The sequence below is a fragment of the Staurois parvus genome, unplaced genomic scaffold (genome assembly GCF_062004578.1).
Source record: "Staurois parvus isolate SC_StPar_1 unplaced genomic scaffold, SC_StPar_1.0 ptg001731l, whole genome shotgun sequence".
NCBI lineage: Eukaryota > Metazoa > Chordata > Amphibia > Anura > Ranidae > Staurois > Staurois parvus.
Genome location: NW_028319527.1, coordinates 64,937 through 88,787, shown reverse-complemented (window position 1 = coordinate 88,787; position 23,851 = coordinate 64,937). Strand labels below are relative to the sequence as shown.

General features: G+C 43.1%; 1 protein-coding gene across 1 annotated transcript in view; it reads right to left on the bottom strand.

Moving 5' to 3' along the window:
- IRF8 (interferon regulatory factor 8) overlaps positions 1 to 21,015 on the bottom strand; it is a 37,360-nt gene extending 16,345 nt beyond the window's left edge. Inside the window, exons 1-6 of the mRNA XM_089663613.1 lie at positions 20,951 to 21,015; positions 13,374 to 13,547; positions 6,805 to 6,988; positions 5,080 to 5,144; positions 2,387 to 2,495; positions 70 to 123 (exon numbers count right to left, since the gene is read on the bottom strand). Coding sequence (XP_089519739.1) covers positions 70 to 123; positions 2,387 to 2,495; positions 5,080 to 5,144; positions 6,805 to 6,988; positions 13,374 to 13,547 — 586 coding nt within the window. The 5' untranslated portion in view covers positions 20,951 to 21,015. The remainder of the gene's footprint in view (positions 1 to 69; positions 124 to 2,386; positions 2,496 to 5,079; positions 5,145 to 6,804; positions 6,989 to 13,373; positions 13,548 to 20,950) is intronic.
- Between the last annotated feature and the right edge of the window lie 2,836 nt (positions 21,016 to 23,851).

The following is a 23,851-nucleotide window of genomic DNA, read 5'->3' as shown; positions in this document are numbered from 1 at the left end:
GTCCAAACAAGATTGTACACTTAGATTGTTAAGAAAGAGATTGTCCTGGACGTCTATGTTATGTCTTACCGGGAGGGACCGGTTCATTCGGATACACGTTATAACCTTCCACTCCATGCATTCCTAAAGAAGACAAAAATAATTATAACTCAGATCTCTCAGGGAGCTAAAGATTTTTTTTTAATAAAACCTTTCAGTCTTCTTTACATACCTGAATTTTAGAGCCAGAGATGTCATCCCTGGGTCTCTGTTTTTATCTATGCAATGCATACAGTTGAGTGCTGGTGGGGGGGGGACCAGCAGGGTGCTGGACATAGTGTCCTGAAAGCATCACAGCACCCTACTCGTCTACTCCTCTCAAGAGCGCTCATTCCTGATGCAAGTAATGGGGCGGCTTTTGAGGGGAGTTATGCACATATTAAAAAGCCTTGATGGGTGGGTGTCAGTCTGAAGATGTGGGCGTTACTGGGCTGGCTGTATTTACATAGGTAACACCCACATTTGATGCTGAGCCTCCATAATTAATAGAACTAAAATCCTATGAAGGAAAGGGGTGGGCCAGGGAAAGTCAGGTTCGAGAGGAAAGAGCTAGATGATGCTGGATGTTCACCAGCAAGGAAATGGGGTGACTTCCTGCCTCTTTTAGATTCCATTCACACTTGTGTGACTTGTCGCACCCCATGTTTTTCAATGAGTACCATTCATTACTGTGCGACTTCAAGCCGCAGCGACTTGAAAGTAGTTCCTGCGCGACTTTGATCTGACTTTCATGTCACTTGAGGGCCATAGACTTCAATGTAAACTAGGGTGGCCACCTCATCCCTTTAAAACCGAACACATATCAATTACACAGGTTCTGGGGCTGATTAAGGTGGTAATTAAACTCACTTCCCACATGGAAGAAAAATATATTTGAAATATATTTTAAAAATATTCTTCCCAAATATATTGACCTATATTTGAAATACTACAATTTTGGCCGGATTCAATATATTTCAAAATATATTTCAATAACTATATACATGTTGAAATGTGTTTTTTTATATATTACAAAATATCTGAAAAATATTTTTAAAAATACATTTTCAAATATACAGTATGTCTTTGAAAATACATCTAATCTACATTTTTGGAATGCATTTACAAATATATGTAAAAATATATGTTAAAATTACTTTTTTATATGTTAAAAAAAAATCTGAAGAATAGATTTAAAAAATATATATTTTTAAAAATATTTTTCAGATATTTTATAATATAAAAAAATGCATTTGAACATACAGTACATATATATATATATATATATATATATATATATACAGTATATATATATATATACACACTGTATGTTCAAATGCATTTTTTATATATTACAAAATATATGAAAAATATTTTTAAAAATACATTTTCAAATATGCTGTATGTCTTTATAAATACATTTACTCTACATTTTTGGAATGCATTTATAAATATATGTAAAAATATATGTTAAAATGACTTTTTTATATGTTAAAAAAAAATCTGAAGAATAGATTTAAAAAATATATATTTAAAAAAATATTTTTCAGATATTTTGTAATATATAAAAAAAGGCCAAAATTGTAGTATTTTAAATATTTGTCAATATATTAGGGAAGAATATTTAAAAAATATATTTAAAATATATTTTTCTTCCATGTGGGTCAGTGCCTTATTTGCATTAAATTAGCCCCAGAACCTGTGTAATTAATGTGTTCGGGTTTAAAGGGATGAGGTGGCAACCCTAATGTAAACCCTCCAAAGACGCACCAGAATGATATTCATGATATTCATGATACTTGTGTGCGACTTTGTAAACCAAAAACAATCATCCGTGATCAAAGCCAAAGTTGTATCAAAGTAGCAACAACATTGAGTCAAAGTCGCATCAAGTCGCACTGTAAAGTCGCAATGAAAATTGCAGGATTTTGAAGTTGCACAAGTGTAAATGGAGCCTTCATGTACATTATGAGAACAGTGTGCAGTGAAATCAGAGTAAGCCATTTCATGCGCACACTGCAGCACACAGGCACAGCAGTATGGAGCCTGAGAATGTAAATCTACAGATTGCAGAAGGGGTTAAGAGCAGGGGCGGACTGACAACTCATGGGGCCCCTGGGCAATAGGGGATCATGGGGCCCCTGTGTCCTTCCCCACACTCAAAGCACACCCAAAAAAGCCTATAAAAAGTGCCAAGGGCATTTCATGGGGCCCCCTACTGACCCCGGGCCCCCGGGCAGTGCCCGAGTGCTCAAATGGTCAGTCCACCCCTGGTTAAGAGAGCACTTAACATAGGGCCACGCCTCCATTCTCCATCCCTGTGTATCCTTATGGGGGGGGGGCAGTGTATGGTGTGAGGGTGCAATACCTGCACTGTGAGGGTACATCCACCAGTCATGTGACCCTGGCTTCTGACAGCTGTCCTTGGCCGGGGACGGGCTGCGCTTGATGTTCACCAAGAAGTCTTCCGCAGACGTCTGAAACACAAAGGAGCCATTCAGAGACAGGAAAGAACAATATCTACCAAGGGCTGGATCACAACGATGCGTTTCTAGTGCGTTTTGCAGAAAGGCACTGCAGTCCATTTAACATGGTTTCCTATGTGACACGTTCACACCTATGCATTTTTGGGATGGGTCAGGGACTTTTTTTAAACACAACATGGTGCGTTAGGCTTTGATGGATACATGGCAGAAACACGTGCGTTTTTGATGTGTTTTGCGTTTTAACTTGCATAAAAACAACAACAAAAAAAAGACAATAAACGCTGTGAAAAACACGTGCAAAAACGCACTGCAACAAGCGCTACAGAAATAGATCAAACGCAAACTGCAGAGGTGTGAGCCAAGCCTTAATAAAAGCCACTTCTTCCTGACTGTCATGCTCATCCTGATCCGGGACAAACCTGGACCCAATTAAGTCACCGAACTCAACAAGTATGGCAGCCTGGGACCCGGCAACATCTTATAAAGTCAGTAATGGCTGCCACTGCACTTATATAATGACAGGTTCTCTTTAACCACTTCCAGTCCGGACACTTTCACCCCCTTCCTGCCCAGGTCAATTTTCAGCTTTCAGCGCTATCACACTTTGAATGACAATTGCGCGGTCATGCAACACTGTACCCATATGAATTTTTTAGCATTTTTTTAGACAGATAAAACTTTATTTTGGTGGTATTTATTCACCACGGGGATTTTTTTTTTGCCGGACAGGAGGTGGTTAAATCAAGACAGTAACATGAATGTAAAAAGTGATACAAATGTATACAAAGTTTTCATTGCCAAAGTTAAGAGTCCATTCACACTCTGGACACCAACGTCAACCCCAACAAGTCGCACCCCGTGTGTCCCAACGAATACCATTCAAATCTGTACAACCTCAAGCCGCAGGGACTTGAAAATAGTTCCTGCACTACTTTGGTACGACTTTTGATGTAACTTTGGTTCAATAAATGTTGGATAAAAGTTGCACCACGAGTCACTCCAAAGTCACGCTGGAAATCACGTGACGCGCTAATGTGAATGGAGTCTTAAAGAAGTTATGTTCATGGATACAGCTCAACTCCAAGCCAGCAAATGAACACAGCTGTGGCCTGGTCTATGGAAAAAAAAGATATTTGTGATTCTGTTTGGCTGCTCCTGTGGTCAACACCACGCCCCAGAGTTCCTGTGTCACCCCCCTCCTGGAGGCTGCTCTCCCCTAGGCAGGTGCAGGGGGTGTGTGCTGCACCGGGTGACATCTACCGCACGGGGTGACACCAGACCCGCTCCACGAAAAGGCAAGTTGTAAAGCAAGCCGACGATCCCCACAGGATGGATCGGATCTGCGGATTGAGCATAATGGATCGGACTCCGATTCATTATGCTCCCCAATTCTGCGGGCATCATCGGAGGGGGTGTCACCAAGTGTTATCGCACCGGGTGACACCAACCCTAGGGACGCCTCTGCCTTTATGAATTAACGACATTGATCACTAGTGAGGTCTTCCCTGTCCACCTCCTCTAATTCTTCCCTTGCCATCCCCCAAAGCCATCCTGCGGGGATTATCGGCTTGCTTTACAACTTACCTTTTTGGGTCCAGTGTTGCTCCATATAGGTTACATGCCGATGATCCCCGCAGGATGGATTGGATCTGCGGATTGGGGAGCATAATGAACTCAGATCCATTATGCTCAATCCGCAGATCCGCAGATCCTATCCATCCTGCGGGGATCGTCGGCATGCAACCTATACGAGGTGACACCAGACCCGCTCCACGAAAAGGTAAGTCGTAAAGTAAGCCGACGATCCCCGCAGGATGGATCGGATCTGAGGATTGAGTATAATGGATCGGAGTCTGATCCATTATGCTCAATCTGCAGATCCAATCCATTCTGCGGGGATCATCGGAGGGGGTGTCACCAAGTGTTATCGCACCGGGTGACACCCACCCTAGGGACGCCCCTATGAATTAACGACATTGATCACTAGCGAGGTCTTCCCTGTCCACCTCCTCTAATTCTTCCCTTGACATCCCCCAAAGCCTGAAACATGTGGGGATGGCAGAATTCTACAATGCAGTCCAGCAGGTGCGCAGTGTTGGAGCGGTGCAGGGAATGAAGGGAAGTTTATATAAAAACAGATATCAGGTTATTATACTAATAATAATTCACATATGTTTGGGTAGCACAGTGGCTAAATGGTTAGCACTTCCGCCTGGCAGTACTCAGGTCATTGGTTTGAATCCCAACCACAGCACCACCTGCCTGGAGTTTGCATGTTCTCCCTGTGCTTGTGTGGGTTTCCTCTGGGAAACTTGGGTTTCCTCCCACACTCCAAAGACATGCTGGTAGGTGAATTGGCTCCTGTCTAAATTGTCCCTAGTATGTGTATGTATGAATGTGAGTTAGGGACCTTAGATTGTACACCCCTTGAGGGTTAGGGACTGATGTGAATGTACAATATATATGTAAAGTGTTATATAAGTACCTGAAATATATAATATGTTTGCTGATTGTTTTATATAATTCGCTAACTTACTGAATGGAGGGATTTCATCATTTCCTTTTATCTTCTTACCTCCATTTCTGAGGAGCTGCAGTCCATCTCTGTGAGTTCACTCATGTTGGTCCCCACAATTTTACCTTCAAAATGAAATTGATGATGTTGTCAGTGAAGTAAAGTACTACATACAGACAATCCAGTTGTAGGCGGAGTCCTAGTGAGCTGGGTCCACCGCTGGTGTCTGCCTGCCATCACTACCGACTCTAACCCCACCCCATCCTGAATTTTGGGGGGTTCCAATCCACCACGGGGTGCTTCTTCATATAAATTACATTTTTATTATATTAGATATCCAATCCAGCAGGGATGGTGGGAAACCCTCATAATGGGCACAACAGGTGTACAGACCCGGAAACTCAGCACAGAGATGATGGGAACCCCTCATAATGGGCACAGCGGGTGTACAGACCCGTGAACTCAGGACAGGGATAATGGGAACCCCTAATAATGGGCACAGCAGGTGTACAGACCCGGGAACTCAGCACAGGGAAGGTGGGAACCCCTCATAATGGGCACAGCAGGTGTGCAGACCTGGGAACTCAGCACAGGGTAGGTGGGAACCCCTCATAATGGGTACAGCAGGTGTACAGACCCGTGAACTCAGGACAGGGATAATGGGAACCCCTAATAATGGGCACAGCAGGTGAACAGACCCAGGAACTCAGCACAGGGATGGTGGGAACCCCTCATAATGGGCACAGCAGGTGTACAGACCCAGGAACTCAGCACAGGGATGGTGGGAACCTCTCAAAATGGACACAGCGGGTGTACAGATCCGGGAACTCAGCACAGGGATGGTGAAAGCCTCTCATAAAGGGTGCCCCCATGTTGAGGGTGTGTGGGCAGGTGTGGCTCAGGGCTTTTTCCCCCTTCCTGGCCAAGTTCAGATAGGGGTCTAGCATAGCTTTTTTGGGGGGGGCACAATGTTTTTTTGGGGGGGTTCCCACTTAAAATTCACATTGGACCTGAGAAGCCTGGTATGAATTATTAGGGGAACCCCACACCATTTGTTAAACATACAATTCCTGCCAGCACTATAATTCGCCAATCAGCTGAATCCACTGCAAGGTGCAGGTAGACAACCCTACAAATCCAGTCCAATACCAGGCAGGTGGTGCTCTCTAAAGAGGGTGGGGCATAGGAATATCAGGGCGGGGCATAGGTATACCGGGGCGGGGCATAGGTATACCGGGTCCGGGATAGGAATACCAGGGCGGGGCATAGGAATACTGGGGCGGGGCATAGGAATACCGGGGCGGGGCATAGGTATACAGGGGCGGGGCATAGGAATATCAGGGCAGGGCATAGGAATACCGGGGTGGGGGTAAAGAGGGAGCACATGTATGGTAAATAGTCACATAAAACCAATTACCAGGTTCAAAAAAGTACAATCCTTTCTGGGGAATTTGAATTTGTTTGTGCTTCTTTCACCTTCACACCTGGTTAGTTGGAAGAGGAAAAAAACTCCTTTCTCATACTGCAATGAGCGTTTTCCCTGCTCTGCTGCTGCATGCGTTTCCCCATCCATGAAGTATTACAGAAGGTGAATGAAGGTGGTGGATTTAGGTTGGATGTCTACCCATTAGCTGTTCTCCCATTGCAAAAAAAGTTACATTGTTGTTGTTATTATTATTATAATTAATAATAATAATAATAATAATAAATAATCTTTAGATCTGTCACTAGCTCCGCCTTCGGAATACTAACAAACAATCACATGACTCAGGGTCAACCACTCACATTTCTGCTCTTCCTCCGGGACGATCCGGTACACCTTGTACGGCTCCGAAATGTCCAGCTGGGATCTCTCTGTCACCTCCTCAAAGTCGGGGCTTTTGTTGAGAGCGCAGCGTAGGCGGGTCTTCCACGTCGCTGGCTCCGCCCTATCGCCCTCTTTAAATTTTCCTTTAAATATCGCCCAGGCCTATAAAGAGAAGAACTGGTTATGTAAAGATGAGCTCTGGTAAGCACTATTTGCACCAACATTACCCACACATCAGTTTGTTTTTCTTTAATTTTTCTTTAAAAAAAAATAAAAAAGTACAGGCCATGGGGGTCTGCATGGCTTTAGAAGTGTTTTTTAAAGATATGCACAGGAGAACCTCCCAAATACCCAGAATGCTCTGAAAAGTGGTAAATTATTAACTATTTCAGACTCTTTCAGAGAAATACAGAGAGTAGAAGCAGAGACAGCAGTATGTGGTGAAATTATTAGGTGTGAGTTGCTCATTAACATTTCTTTTGTTTCCAAGGGTGGGTCAGGTGTCTGGTGGAGGGAGTCATTAAGATCTCCTGGCAGGGGGTCTTCATGAGGAATTTGAGGTGTGAATGGTCATTAACATATCTTTTGTTTCCAAGGGTGGGAGAGGTCTGAGGTGTGAATTGGTCATTAACATATCTTTTGTTTCCAAGGGTGGGAGAGGTCTGAGGTGTGAATTGGTCATTACAATGTGTGACAAGCTTGGTAGGAACATCCTGTGTTCAGTGTTTTGTCCATCTGAGCACCTTGAAAACGCTTTGCATGCATTTTTCATGATGAAAAAAGGCTCTGGACAGCATCGTGAACTGGAAGAGTTAAAAAAAAATTTCAAACGCAGACGCTTATAAATGTGATTATTATGCGCTAATAGATTGTTATTATTGTAATATTTTTTATTATTATTAATAATCATCATCGTCTCCATCATTATTAAATAGAAAAAGTATATACTGTATTTTTTTTAATAATCATCATCATCATTTATTATTTAAAAAAGGGGAATATTAGTAATAGCAGTAGTAGTAATATAATAATATCAATAATAATATGAAAAGAGTATAGTTTAGTATATGATATAGTATATGATAATATATATAGATATATAATGATAAATTCCTAGATTGTAAGCTCGAAAGAGTAGGGCCCTCTTACCCCTTGTGTCCTGTTTGATGTTACTGTACTGTTTCATGTATTGTCCCCCCCTCTATTGTACAGCGCTGAGCAAACCCTTTGGCGCTATATAAACTCGATAAATAAATAAATAATATATAATGTATATGATTGAAAGGGGAATATTTTTGTAGTATTATATTGTAAAGCGCTGAGCAAACTGTTGGCGCTATATAAATCCTGTATAATAATAATAATATATAAATCCTGTATAATAATAATATATAAATCCTGTATAATAATAATAATAATAATAATAATATATAAATCCTGTATAATAATAATATATAAATCCTGTATAATAATAATAATAATAATATATAAATCCTGTATAATAATAATATATAAATCCTGTATAATAATAATAATAATATATAAATCCTGTATAATAATAATATATAAATCCTGTATAATAATAATAATATATAAATCCTGTATATAATAATAATATATAAATCCTGTATAATAATATATAAATCCTGTATAATAATAATATATAAATCCTGTATAATAATAATAATAATATATAAATCCTGTATAATAATAATATATAAATCCTGTATAATAATAATAATATATAAATCCTGTATATAATAATAATATATAAATCCTGTATAATAATAATATATAAATCCTGTATATAATAATAATATATAAATCCTGTATAATAATAATATATAAATCCTGTATAATAATAATAATAATAATATATAAATCCTGTATAATAATAATATATAAATCCTGTATAATAATAATAATAATATAATAATAGTATTATCATTGAAAAAATGAAAAAAAAATTTTAAATTATTTAAAAAACAGTGTTTTTTTTAATAATCATCATCATTTATTATTTAAAAGGGAGAATATTATTATAAATGTTTTTATTAGAAGTAATAGTAGTACTATTGATGATGATGATAACAATAATATGAAAATAGTATCATTTTTAATGATACACATCATAATTTATTATTTAAAAAATGTATAGTATTATTATTATTATTGAACCCTGGACCAAGTAATATGTATATATATATATATATAATTAATGCTGTTCCTCTTTGACCACTTACTAATAGCTAGTTTCCACCATGTGGCCATGTCTCTCTGTATCCACACTAATGATTAATATTGCTTTCTGCGTGGTGAAGCTGCAGATTCTGACTACTCCGCGATGGCAGCAGGGGCCTGAAGTAGAAGCTGCATCTCCATGATTGCAATCCATCCCACAACACGCTCCTCTTGGCGCATGCGTGGCATTCTCCTTTTATTAAATGTTATTATCGGTTAGCGTGTTTCATAAGTGAAGTTTCCATGGCATTGTATTATTTACAGTGAGTGCGTGTTCAGCAGTCTTCCCTGACCCCGGACAGCCAGATTTGAATAAAAAGTTTTATTTGCTCTGTAAAAGGGAAGTAAGTGAGCTTCTTCCTCATTAACCCCCTCCAGGCTGAACGCTCGCCATGCATTCCTGAACTCATATTCCTGCCCGTGTGCTCTGCAGTTGTGATCAGCGATCTCCACCATCACCAGGGGTGGACTGACAACTCATGGGACCCCTGGGCAATAGGGGTTCATGGGGCCCCTGTGTCCTCGCCCACACTCAAACCACACCCAAAAAAGCTAATGAAAAATTACCAGGGGCATCTCATGGGGCCCCTTACTGACCCCAGGCCCTCAGGCAGTGCCCAAGTTTCCGTATGGTCAGTCCGCCCCTGGCTTTCACATTTATGTCCCTATTTTGACCCACGTCAGTTTTGGAGAGGATGGATCGATCGACTTTTAATACTTTTCAAAGACTTCATTGGTATGATCTCTGCACTTGGGCTCCCAGCTACACCCACCCCACCGCTGTGTCCATTTAAAGGGATTCACCCTCTGACATCAGTCTCATGTCTTGTGGGGAAGGAGATGTCCGGTTGACCTTGTGTGGTGTCAGTTAGACATTTGGGCTGGGTTCACACTCATGCGGTGTAGTACATCGCATGTGATTCGCATAGGAACCGCGCCGCACTCCTGTGCAAATCACATGCAAATTGTGTTCCGTGCGATTGGATGTATGTACATAATGTATGGCTCAAATCGCAACGCATCTGCACCAAAGAGGTGCAGGACCCTTTTTTGGTCCGCACTAGAATCGGATCGCATGGGTATTCACACCTATGATCCGATTCTGTACATCGCACCGCATTTTGCGGACCGATTTTGGGGTTTTGTTAACATACACACCTGCGGTTCGCATGAACAGGGTGCGATTCTGATGTGGTGTGGAAAACGCTGCAAATTCCCCACCGCATCAGTGTGAACCAGGACTTAGATATAATGAAATGTAGAGGTGAGAACTCCAAGAAAGAACTCCAATCAATGAAGTCCCAGAGAGATCCAAGGAGTTGGGGATCATGCAATCCATCAGAGCTCCACCTATAACTGCTGTCAATTCATTGATACCTGATCCTCTTAAAGGGGGTCTCTCTCCCTAAAACTCTAAATCAAACTGACAGCCCTCCAGCTGTTGCCAAACTACAAGTCCCATGAGGCATTGCAAGATTGACAGTTACAAGCATGACTCCCAAAGGCAGAGGCATGATGGGACTTGTAGTTTCGCAACAGCTGGAGGGCCGCCAGTTTGACACCCCTGCTCTAAATGTTGCTTTGATTGGCAGTTGACAAATGTGACCTGCGTGTAATGCTCTGTACACACGATAAGAAAATCGTATGAAAAATTCCACAGAACCATTGATCGAACGATTTTCTCTTCGTTGATGAGCAGGATGTTTTAACCGATAACAATATTGTGAACGATAAAAAAATCCGGTTGATCAACAGTGAAAAATGTTGTCGTTTCGCATACAAATGACCGATTTTCTATGCGGCGGTATGACGGTCGTACGAAAAAAATCTATCAAGCGCGATCACGCATGAGCGGAAACAGAAGATGACCCGGATGTTTATGTCCAAGGAATCTTCGTAAACACGAACGAAAAATCCAAATGTTAAAAGTCGATCGGCCGAATGAGATAATGAAAGCAGAATTCTGCAGATTATAGTTTATGTATCACTATTTATGTATATAGGTCATGTAATAGACGATATTATCCTCATTGCTGGTAATCGTTGTGTATATCGATCGTTGTGGTCAGAAGGGCGTGGCTACAAGGTCACATGCACGCCGCATCACTTCCACTTGTACTGAAGACGTCAACACTACGCATTGCCCGACGAACAATTTTTTTAGATTGGTTAATGTGGGCCACGATTTTGACCAATGAACGAACGCCTCTCGGTCGTGTATTCCCACCTTTAGGCTGCATTCACACTTGAAAGCCGAAGCTCTAAAAATGCTCAAACTTAAAAAAAAATCAATTGTTCTCTATGGTGCCTGTTCATGTGATCAGGTGTGAACAGGCACCATAGAGACAGTGGAGTCCCTAGGCAGATGCAGGGGTGTGCGCTGCACCGGGGGGGACACCTACCGCACGGGGTGCCACCGGACCCGTTCCACGAAAAAAGGTAAGTTGTAAAGCAAGCCAATGAGCATCGGAGGGGGTGTCACCAAGTGTTATCGCACCGGGTGACACCAACCCTAGGGACGCCCCTGCATAGAGAACAATTGATTTTTTTTAAGTTTCAGCGTTTTTGGAGCTTCGAGCTACAAAACGCTCAAGTGTGAATGCAGCCTAAACAGGGGCGGACTGACCATTTGGAAATTCGGGCACTGCCCAGGGTCAGTAGGGGGCCCTATGAGATGCCCCTTGTACCTTTTTCATAGGCTTTTTTGAGTTTGGGCAAGGAGACAGGGGCCCCATGATCCCCCATTGCCCGGGGGCCCCATGAGTTGTCAGTCCGCCCCTGAGCCTAAGAGTACATTGACCACTACAGCCCCGATGTGTTGATCTAGTTCTAGGACCTCCTCCGATCATCTCCCAATCTTGCTGCTCCATTCCGCCAGGGTGTGGGCGGAGTCCCGCCAGGGTGTGGGCGGAGTCCCGCCAGTGGGCCGTCTTGTTTCTGTTGCCATCCCACTTCGCAGCGATGTAGGCATTCAGTCCCCTGCGCAGCAAAGGGGAGGAGATTACCGGACGCTTCACATCGGGGCTGACATGGTCAATATACATTTCTGCCGTCACACTCCACCAGAAACAAAATGGGCCGGTCCGTCAATTGAAACCCTTTCAAGGCACTTCGTCGTGAGTTCCTTTGTGAGAAGCTTCAGGTGGAAGCCTGAGAGGGTGAACCTGCTCCATTGTGAGTGAAGTCAGGAGCCATAAGTTGGCAGCTTCCATCTGAGGCATTTCACCCAGGCGTCTTCTCATTTGACTGCAAGTGTGCAATCCAAACGCACGTGTTCCTGCATTAAAAATGGCAGTGTGTATAAGTGGGTGCTGCAGTGACCATCGCCTGGAACCGAACAGAATCAGCAAGGGAGGATGTCACCAGCACACCGAGGATCACCAATATGGGGCCAAATGTTTTAATGATCGATCGCATAGTTACTGCAAGGCAACGTTTCTGAGTCTCGCAGGACCCCTTCATAAGGCAAACGCATCAAAAACGCACTACATGCATTTCTGCAGCTTCTCCATTGAAGTCTATGGAACCAAAAATGTAATGTTTTGCATTTAAAAAAAACCCTGACCCTTTCCAAAAAACCACACCGGGTGAAAACGCAGAGATGTGAACCTGTCCCATTGCCTCCTTGTCTCCCAAATGTGCTCCTGTGTTGTCACCCCATCATTGTGGTAAGAGGAATGGGAAGGCTAGGTTCACATCCATGCAGTTTTATTTTGATCCGTTTCTGCAGTGTTTTTGCACATGCGTTTTTGAAGCGTTTTGCTTTTTTCTTCTTGTTGCTAGGTAGATTAAAACTGAAACGCATCAAAAACGCATCAAAGTGCAATCCAAACGCACACGTTCCTGGGTTAAAATGGCGATGTGTATAAGTGGGTGCTACAGTGACCGTCGGCTGGAACCGAACAGAATCAGCAAGGAAGAATGTCACCAGCACAGCGAGGATCACCAGTATGGGGCCAAATGTTTTAATGATCGATCGCATAGTTACAGCAAGGCAATGATTCGGAGTCTCGCAGGACCCCTTCATCAGGCATGTAGCTTCATGCCTGATGAAGGGGTCCTGCGAGACTCCGAAACGTTTCCTTGCTGTAACTATGTGATCGTTCATTAAAACTTTTGGACCCCAATTGGTGATCCTCACTGTGCTGGTGACATCCTCCCTTTCTCATTTGACCGATCCCCTTTACTTTGACGATCGGTTAGTATACTTCTGGTGTTTCCAAGCCCAGCTGCCTTCTGCTGGAGAACTGATTCCAAACCTCACAACTGATCTGTGGTTCCTGAGAAGGGTGGTGCGCGTATTTACTTTGAAGATGGAGGCGTCCACTTCCTGATTGTAATCCTGCTTCCCGGCGTGTTTCCAGGGGATGCGGAAGAGACTTTTGCTGTCATTTTCCCAGATAAGCCCGGGGTAGTGCCCGCTGTCGATCTGCTCAATCAGCCACTGCCGCAGCCTCCGACCACTGTTACGGTCACACATCTGATGGGAGAGAAGACAAAAGGAGGTAAGAAAGAGTCACCTGAGATCTTCCTCTGATCTCTCTGTTAGAGATGGACTCTATTGTTCTAGATGGACTGAGGAAGGGCTGGAGCGGGGTGGGGGCGCTGGGGGGGGGGGGGGTAGGCAGAGGGAGTAGGTGGAGATCTGCCTGAATAACATGAGAGAAATCAAGATCACCAGGATGGAACTTGGGTTTTGTTTTCAAGATATAACCTCGTAAGGCTCCATTTAAGGGGTCAGTAGTATGTAATTCACAGTGCATAAGTCCAGAGTAAGTAATACAGAGTGCATAGCTCAGGAGTAAGTATGCAGGGTTCAGAGCTCAGTAGGGTGTAAAGCAGAGTGCAGAGGTCGGGGTTAAGTAAAGCAGCATGAAGAGGTCAGTAGTATGTAATGCAGAATGTAGGGATCAGTAGTAAGTAACAAAGAGGTCAGTAGTATGTAATGCAGAATGTAGGGATCAGTAGTAAGTAACAAAGAGGTCAGTAGTATGTAAATCAGAATGCAGGAATCAGTAGTATGTAATGCAGAATGCAGGGATCAGTAGTATGTAATGCAGAATGTAGGGATCAGTAGTAAGTAACAAAGAGGTCAGTAGTATGTAAATCAGAATGTAGGGATCAGTAGTATGTAATGCAGAATGCAGGGATCAGTAGTATGTAATGCAGAATGCAGGGATCAGTAGTATGTAATGCAGAATGCAGGGATCAGTAGTAAGTAACACAGAGTTCAGAGTTTAGCAGTATGTAATGCAGAGTGCAAGAGTCAGGAGTAAGTAACACAGAGTGCAGAAGTCATTAGTATGCAATTCACAGTGCAGAGGTCAGGAGTAAGTAAAGCAGAATGCAGAGGTCAGTAGTATGTAATGCAGAGTTCAGGAGTCAGCAATAAGTAAGGCAAACTTCAGAGATCAGTAGTATGTATCACAGAATGCAGGGGTCAGCAGTAAGTAACACAGAGTGCAGAGGTCATTAGTATGTAATTCACAGTGCATTAATCCGGAGTAAGTAATGCAGAGTGCATAGCTCAGGAGTAAGTATGTAGAGTTCAGAACTCAGTAGGGTGTAATACAGAGTGCATAGGTTGAGGTTGAGTAAAGCAGAATGCAGAGGTCAGTAGTATATAAAGCAAAATGCAGAGGTCAGTACTATGTAATGCAGAATGTAGGGATCAGTAGTATGTAAAGCAGAATGCAGGGATCAGTAGTATGTAAAGCAGAATCCAGGGATCAGTAGTATGTAATGCAGAATGCGGGGATCAGTAGTAAGTAACACAGAGTTCAGAGGTTAGCAGTATGTAATGCAGAGTGCAAGAGTCAGGAGTAAGTAACACAGAGTGCAGAAGTCATTAGTATGCAATTCACAGTACAGAGGTCAGGAGTAAGTAAAGCAGAATGCAGAGGTCAGTAGTATCTAATGCAGAGTTCAGGAGTCAGCAATAAGTAAGGCAAACTTCAGAGATCAGTAGTATGTATCACAGAATGCAGGGGTCAGCAGTAAGTAACACAGAGTGCAGAGGTCAGTAGTATCTAATGCAGAGTTCAGGAGTCAGCAATAAGTAAGGCAAACTTCAGAGATCAGTAGTATGTATCACAGAATGCAGGGTCAGCAGTAAGTAACACAGAGTTCTTAGGTTAGTAGTATGTAATGCAGAGTGCAAGAATCAGGAGTAAGTAACACAGAGTGCAGAGGTCAGTAGTGCGAAATGTGCAATGTAGGGTCGGGAGTAGGTAACGCATAGTTCAGGGGTCAGTAGTATGTAATTCAAAGTGCAGAGGTCAGGAATAAGTAACACAGAGTACAGGTCTCAGTAATGTGTAATCCAGAGTGCATAGGTCAGGATTAAGTAAAGCAGACTGCAGAGGTCAGTAGTATGTAATGCAGAATGGGGGATCAGGGATACGTAGTTCATAGTTCAGGGATCAGTAGTATGTAATTCACAGTGCTGAAGTCAGGAGTAAGTAAAGCAGAATGCAGAGGTCAGTAGTATGTAATGCAGAGTTCAGGAGTTAGCAGTAAATAAGGCAAACTTCAGAGATCAGTAGTATGTATCACAGAATGCAGGGGTTAGTAGTAAGCAGTCGCTCCGACTTTAGAAAATGTTTCTGTACTACTTTAAGGCGACTTCTATCCGACATGTGCCCATAGACTTTAATGGAAGTCACCTCCAAGTCGGATCCTCCTCTATATTGATGTGTGACTTCTATCCGACTTGTGCCCATAGACTTTAATGGAAGTTGCCTCCAAGTCGGATCCTCATCTATATTGATGTGATTTGGATCCGACATTACAGGAAGATTACCCAGGCCCCTGAAAGTAGCTTCAAAGTCGCTTCAAAGTCGTACTCAAGTCGCCTGGCAAAGTCGCACTGTGAGTTGCGCGACTTTCAGGTCGCAGGAGTGTAAACCAAGACTGAAATTCAAACATATTTCCTGCAGAATTCACACTGATTTTCTCCAGGAGAAAGGTGTCTGTAGATGTGTCAGAGTGAAAATGACCTTGAAATGAAAGCCTGGAATATGTTTCCTTTTTACTTTTGCTGCAGTCAGGGACAGCTATGAAGACAGCCACTAGAGGCGAGTCTGCGATGTGCTATGAAAATATGGTACAGCAAGCATGTAAAAAAAAAACAAAATTTGCAATTATAAATTTAGAAGCTGATTTCTAGGGAAACAGCTGCAACGTGTATAGGAGCTGCCTTATCTACCAAATGATTTGTATTTCTGTCCATCCAGCCCTGAGATTTACAGAGCTCTGCCATTAGGCACAGCCAGAGTGTTGACCAGACTTTTCTTCCCTGCAGTTAGGAAATACAATACTGGTCAGTTCCCTGCCCACAGACTGTGATTGGAACAGTTCACTGATGAAGTCACTCTGTTCTCTTCTCCTATTAACATGCTCTCTACCCAGGGGCGGACTGACCATTTGGAAACTCGGGCACTGCCCGAGGGCCCGGGGTCAGTAGGGGGCCCCATGAGATGCCCCTGGTACCTTTTGCATAGGCTTTTTTGAGTTTGGGCAAGGACACAGGGGTCCCATGATCCCCTATTGCCCGGGGGCCCCATGAGTTGTCAGTCTGCCCCTGTCTCTACCAGTACATGAACATGGTAGCTCATCTGATTGGATTCCTGTGCTGCTCCTCTCCCAGTCTGAGCTCTGCTTTGCAGGAGATTAAAGGACACCCGGTCACATTCTTGCACTAGTTGTATTTTAAAAAATACACTTTAACCTCTTCACGCCGGCCGCACACAAATGTGCGGCCTCCCGGCGTCTGAGCCTAGATGCCGAGCGGGCGCACATTTGCGTGCAATTAAAAAAACCATATGCGCTGAGAGCGCGCCCTGCACACATGTCCGGTACTCACGGAAAGGTCCAGATCCCCTCTTTCGACCAGCACCTTTCCTGATCATGAGACCACCGTGACGGCGAATCACGGCAGTCACATGACCTTAAAACCCCGCCCACCTCCCGGCTTCTGAAACCCTTAAAGGGCCAGGAGGCACCGGCACCAAGGGGTTAAATCTGAAGTCCAGGCAGATATAAAAGGCAATAATAAACACAGCTCTATAATCATTATTACATGATTAGTGACCTGGTATCACATGCTCGGGGAGGGTCTAGGATAACCTGGGCTCAGAGGATGTAGGTTGAATTATGCTGGGCATCAGACTGAAGACCTCTAGAGGCAGAAAAAAGGATTGCAGGGGAAATCTCTGGATTGAAGATGAACTTTGTAGAAAAAGCTATTTTTTTATCTTTTATTGGTTTTACATTTTTGCCATTTTTTATATTAAATGCTACAAAATTAACTATTTTTTTAAACAATATTCAAAGTTCAGCATTCTCTCGGTTCAGCGATCCTCGACACAAAATAAAGCCACTTCTCTTTACCTGACACTTGTCACAAAGACACGCCATTTCCTGAATGTCTAAATATAGAATCCCTTCGCAGCATCTACCGCCGCAGAGATGAAGTACCAGCGCTGCAAACTCTGCTTTTCTTTTGTGATCTTTAAGTTGTTTATTATACAAGCGGCCACAAAACTCTAAGGGCTTGTTCTAACTTGACTTCTTTCCAGACACCCCTATAGGGTTTGATAGGCATTAGTTGCTTTTTAATGCTCCCCAAACACCCTATACGTGTTTTTGAGGCATTTTCCAAGCATTAAAACCGCACCACAAATGCCTATAATGAAGTTAATGGTATTAACGTCCCGCTTTGCAAATGCCTCGCAAATGCCTCAAAAACACTTGCCAGGCGTTTGAGGAACTTCACCATAGACTTGAATGGGAGGTGTTGGAAGGCTTCAAGTCCTCCTGACCTTACATGAGGCGTCAATTTTGCCGCGACACTAATGCTTCAGTGTGAACAGCACTGTGTGCTGCCACGTCTATAATTTTCATTATAAATTAAAATGTCCCTCAAATGCCTACAAAACTAGTGTGAACTTAGCCTTAGGATTACAAAAAAAAAAAATTCTTCTGCAGTAAAATCTAAAAAACAGAAAAAGTAAATACACAACTTCAGCTGTGACAGTATATATAATATACATCCTATATAAGGAGCGCAGTACCACCCAGACTGCAGCAACTCAAAACAACCAATCAGCATCCCCCTAGCTGCCCTAAACTCACAAAAGGCTAAGGTTAGATTCACACCTATACAGGTTGCGTTTGAGCCGTTGCGTTTTGAATTGCGTTTTGCATTTTTGCACCTGTGTTTTTGATGCGTTTTGCACTTTCTTAAATTTTCCTTGTTGGTAGACAGATTTAAAACGCTTCAAAAACACAAAACATGCTTTCTGCAGCATTTCTATGGAAGTCTAAAAAACCAAAAACGCAACTTTTTTCGTTCAAAAAAGTCCCTGACCCTTTCCAAAAAACACACTGGGTGAAAACGTGGAGATCTGAACATGTCACATACAGGGGCAGACTGACCATTTGGAAACTTGGGCACTGCCCGAGGGCCCGGGGTCAGTAGGGGGCCCCATGAGATGCCCCTGGTACCTTTTTCATAGGCTTTTTTGAGTTTGGGCAAGGACACAGGGGCCCCATGATCCCCTATTGCCCGGGGGCCCTATGAGTTGTCAGTCCGCCCCTGCTTGTTACATTTACAAATTTAGAAATTGGATGAAAGGTTTAGCACTGTAAAACACTTTTTGATAGATAAAATGTGTAATTTATATACAACTATAAAGATCAGATCAAAATGAGGGACAAATAAGGGGGAAGGAGGGACAGAGGGACTTTGTTCCAAATGAGGGACAGTCCCTGAGGGACTGCCCGAGGGCCCGGGGTCAGTAGGGGGCCCCATGAGATGCCCCTGGTACCTTTTTCATAGGCTTTTTTGAGTTTGGGCAAGGACACAGGGGCCCCATGATCCCCTATTGCCCAGGGGCCCCATCAGTTGTCAGTCTGCCCTTGGTCACATAGGAAATCATCTTAAATAGACTGTATTGCGTTTCTGCAGAAAAACACTTAGGTGTGAACCTAGGGTAAATCTGATTGGCTGTTATCATCTGATACCTTCAAAGCAAAGAGACTAGTCATGTTCCAAAAAATGTGCAAGAAAAAATTCTTGCACCTGATTGTGTATTCTTTACAGAGCGAAGCTTTACCGCAATACATTTACTAAGGAAAAGGAGTGCAGCTGCACCTACAAAGTGCACAGTCTATTTGCCTTTAGTAAAATTACCCCAATGTTTTATATAATTATTTAAAACAAAAAATGTAATGTGATAGATTGTGATGAAATACAAATATGATATAATGTAGTACAAAGTCATATGTGATATTTTAATATAATAACAATGTGATGCAATATAATTGAATTTACTATCATTTGACAAGCTGTGACATAATGCAGTAGTAGACTATTATATAATATGGCAGTGTAACATGACAATGTGTTATAATATAATGCAACACGAGGTGAAATAATGTAATTTAATGTAGTATATTGTGACATAATGCAGTGAAGAGTGATCTATCATGACACAGACTCATGTATTGTAAAGCTATGTAATATGTTGTGACATAGAATCATATATTGTATTAGGCATGCTTGTATTGTTTACAAATCCATAGAAGATGGTGATATACCAATGTTTATTATTATTATTATTTTATATATAACATGAAACAATGTGATATAATGGCTCTGAATGCAGCTGTAATAGAATAGAACATATGACATCTGATAATGTGGAGCTCTCTGTGTGCTGTCACTCTGCAGTGTAATTTAAAGAGATCTTTATCATAAATACATTCACCTGTGTAAAAAATGTGATATTAAGATAGACTGTGCACATGTCATTATCATTATTATTATTATTATTATATTTTAACATTATGAGATACAACATGCCACAAAGTGATTGAATGGCCCTGACTGCAGCTTTCACCCTTCCAATGTAATAGAATGTGATATAATAAGATAGAATGTACGGTACCTGGTAATGTAGAAGGATATCTCTGTGACAATATTCTTCTATTATTTGAATAATATTTTAATCATTGATACAATGGGATATAATGTCTCTGAATGCAGCTGTGATATCATAGGCTAGATTGTAGGACAGATATCTGTGTGCTGTCACTCTGCATCTGTCTTACGATATACATCCACCTGTGTGCTGTGCTGAGTGCAGACTGTCCCATATAATAATATATGTCACTATAATGTCACTGATCAGATGTACCCATGTGCTGCCACTCCGACATATATTCACATCAATTACCATAGTTCTGTATTATTTAATGCATACACCAAGCAGCCTCTTTCTTTCTTTTCTTTTTCTTTCTTTCTTTCTTTCTTTCTTTCTTTCTTTCTTTCTTTCTTTCTTTCTTTCTTTCTTTCTTATCTGTTTCTCTTTCCTCTCTCTCTCTTTTCTGTCTCTCTCTTCTCCCCTTCTCTCTCTGTATATTTCTTTCTCTCTCTCTCCCTTTTTCTCTCCTCCCTTTATCTCTCCTCCCTTTATTTCTCTTTCTCTTCTCCTCTCTCTCTCTTCTCTCTGTATTTTCTCCCCCCCCCCCCCCCCTCTCTTCGTTTTCTTCTCTCTCTCCTTATTATCACTTTCTTTGTCCTTTCTTCTCTCTGTATTATCTCCCCCCTCTTCCCTAACCCCCCTTTTTCTCTCTCTCTCTCTTCCCTAACTCCCCCCCCCTCTCTCTCCTCTCCCTCTCTCCCTTTTCTATCTTCCCTAACTTTCTCTCCCCACTAACTCTCTCTCTCTCTCTCATCTCTATCTGTATCTCTCTCCTCTCTCACACACACTCATTCTCTCTCCCCTCTCTCTCCCCTCCACCCCTCTCTCTCTCTCTCTCAATCACTCACTCATTCACTCACTCTCTCTCTTCTCTCTCCCATGGTAGGATAATTACCTCTCTGGATGTCAGTGTCTGTCCTCGGTGCACACTGTCACTCTGCTGTCACTTTACAATGTAATAAACTCCGTGTCCCGCCCTCTGCATGATTGACAGTTCCTGCATCCAATCAGCTCCGGAGGAGGGGCCGGGCTAGGCTGTAGCAGATTCTAATAAGTGAAGGCTTTTCCGAGAAACCGTATAGAGACGGGGGAGAGATTCCTTTCCACCCACCTGCTGGGAGAGAAAGCACAGAAAATCCCACTGACACCATCAGACCAGCACTGACTGGCAACAGAGATCTCAGCACTGCCATTGACGAAAAGTTCAACCCTGTGCCCCAATCCTGCATACAACACCGTCACTGCACTGTCTGACACCGGGGAGCTACAGAAAGCCCAGCACTGTGTCCTAATACATCCTACACACAATTATCCCAGCACTGCCCGACAACTCAGAGCAACAGAAAGCCCAGCACTGTGTCCTAATACATCGTCCATACAATTACCCCAGCGCTGCCTGATAACTTAGAGCAACAGAAAGCCCAGCACTGTGTCCTAATACATCGTACACACAATTACCCCAGCACTGCCTGACAGCTCAAGCTCAGAGCAACAGAAAGCCCAGCACTGTGTCCTAATACATCATCCATAACCTTATCCCAGCACTGCCTGACAACTCAGAGCAACAGAAAGCCCAGCACTGTGTCCTAATACATCGTCCATAACGTTATCCCAGCACTGCCTGACAGCTCAGAGCAACAGAAAGCCTAGCACTGTGTCCTAATACATAGTCCATACAATTATCCCAGCACTGCCTGACAGCTCAGAGCAACAGAAAGCCCAGCGCTGTGTCCTAATACATCGTCCATAACGTTATACCAGCACTGCCTGACAACTGAGAGCAACAGAAAGCCTAGCACTGTGTCCTAATACATCATACATACAATTATCCCAGCACTGTCTGACAACTTAGAGCAACAGAAAGCCCAGCACTGTGTCCTAATACATCATACATACAATTACCCCAGCACTGCCTGACAACTTAGAGCAACAGAAAGCCTAGCACTATGTCCTGTACATTATCCTAGCACTGCATGACACCTGAAAGCAACAGAGAGTCCAGCACTGCGCCTGTCACCAGAAAGGGATAGAGAGGCCACTATTGTGCCAGGCACCAGGGAGCAAAGGAGAACCCAGCACTGCGCCCTGCTAGGCTGTATATAAGGTTACGCCAGCACTGCCTCAGACCAGAGAACAGAAATCCCCACACTGTGCTATAATACACCATACATTACATTATCCTAGCACTGCCTAAAACATAGAGCAACAAAAAGCCCCACATTGTGTCCTAATACACTGTACATAATATTATCCCAGCACTGTCGAACACCAGAGAGCAACAGAAAGCCCAGCACCACGTCTGACACCATCAGGCCAACACTAGCAACAAAGAGTCCAGCACTACAACTGACCCCCAAAAAACTCAATACTGTTCTCTGATACACTGTATATAGCACCAACCCTGCACTTCCTGACACCATAGAGAAACAGAGAGACAGGCACTGTGACATAATCCACTGCACAATATGTTATCCCAGCACTGACTGACACCAGAGAACAATAGAAAGCCCAGCACTGTGCCTGATGCTAGCAAGCTCAACACTGTGCTCCAATATACTGAATTTAGCACCAACCAGGGGCGGACTGACCATTTGGAAACTCGGGCACAGCCCGAGGGCCTGGGGTCAGTAGGAGGTCCCATGAGATGCCCCTGGTACCTTTTTCATAGGCTTTTTTGAGTTTGGGCAAGGACACAGGGGGCCCATGATACCTTATTGCCCGGGGGCCCCATGAGTTGTCAGTCCGCCCCTGGCACCAACCCTGCACTGCCTGACACTGGACAGCTACAGAGAGCCCAGCACTGTGCCCTAATACACTGTACACAAAATAATCCCAGCACTACCTAACACCAGAAAGCAAGAGAAAGCCCAGCACTGTGCCTAATACCAGAGAGGGATAGAAAGACCATCATTGTGCTTGGCAGGAAGAAGAAACAGAGAGTCCAGCACTGCATTAGACTGGAAAGCTCAACACTGTGATCCAATTCACTGCACATAGCACCACTCAGCACTGCCTGACCCCGGAGAGCAAAGGAAAGCCTAGCACTGTTCCTGATACTGGAAAGCTCAAAACCCTGCCGTAATACATATAGAACCTACCCTACACTGCCTGACACTGGAGAGCCCAACACAGAACCCCAATGCATTACACATAGCACCAACCCAGCACCACCTGACACCAGAGAGCTATAGAGAGACCTTCACTGTGCCTGACACCAGGGAGACCTTCACTGTGCCTGACACCAGAGAGCTACAGAGAGACCTTCACTGTGCCTGACACCAGAGAGAGACAGAGAGACCTGCACTGTGCCTGACACCAGAGAGAGACAGAGAGACCTGCACTGTGCCTGACACCAGAGAGCTACAGAGAGACCTGCGCTGTGCCTGACACCAGAGAGCTACAGAGAGACCTGCGCTGTGCCTGACACCAGAGAGCTACAGAGAGACCTGCGCTGTGCCTGACACCAGAGAGCCCAGCACTGAACCCTCATGTCCTGTCATTGTGTTTTCATTATTCATGACACTGTCTTTACTTTTGATGACTACACAGGGTGTCTCACAAACATAAAATGTATATTTTCAGTTGTGGGGAGCAGAGAAGGAGCAACACTCAAGGTGGTGTATTTTTTTTTTCATTCTATTGCATTTCAGCTATATATTTTTTTTTTCTTACCAGTTTTCACTTCAATTTGGAGGTAAAATTTTCATATATATACATAGAAATATAGAAGAGTGCTTGCATGTTCTCCCTGTGCCTGTGTGGGTTTCCTCTGGGTACTCTGGTTTCCTCTTACACT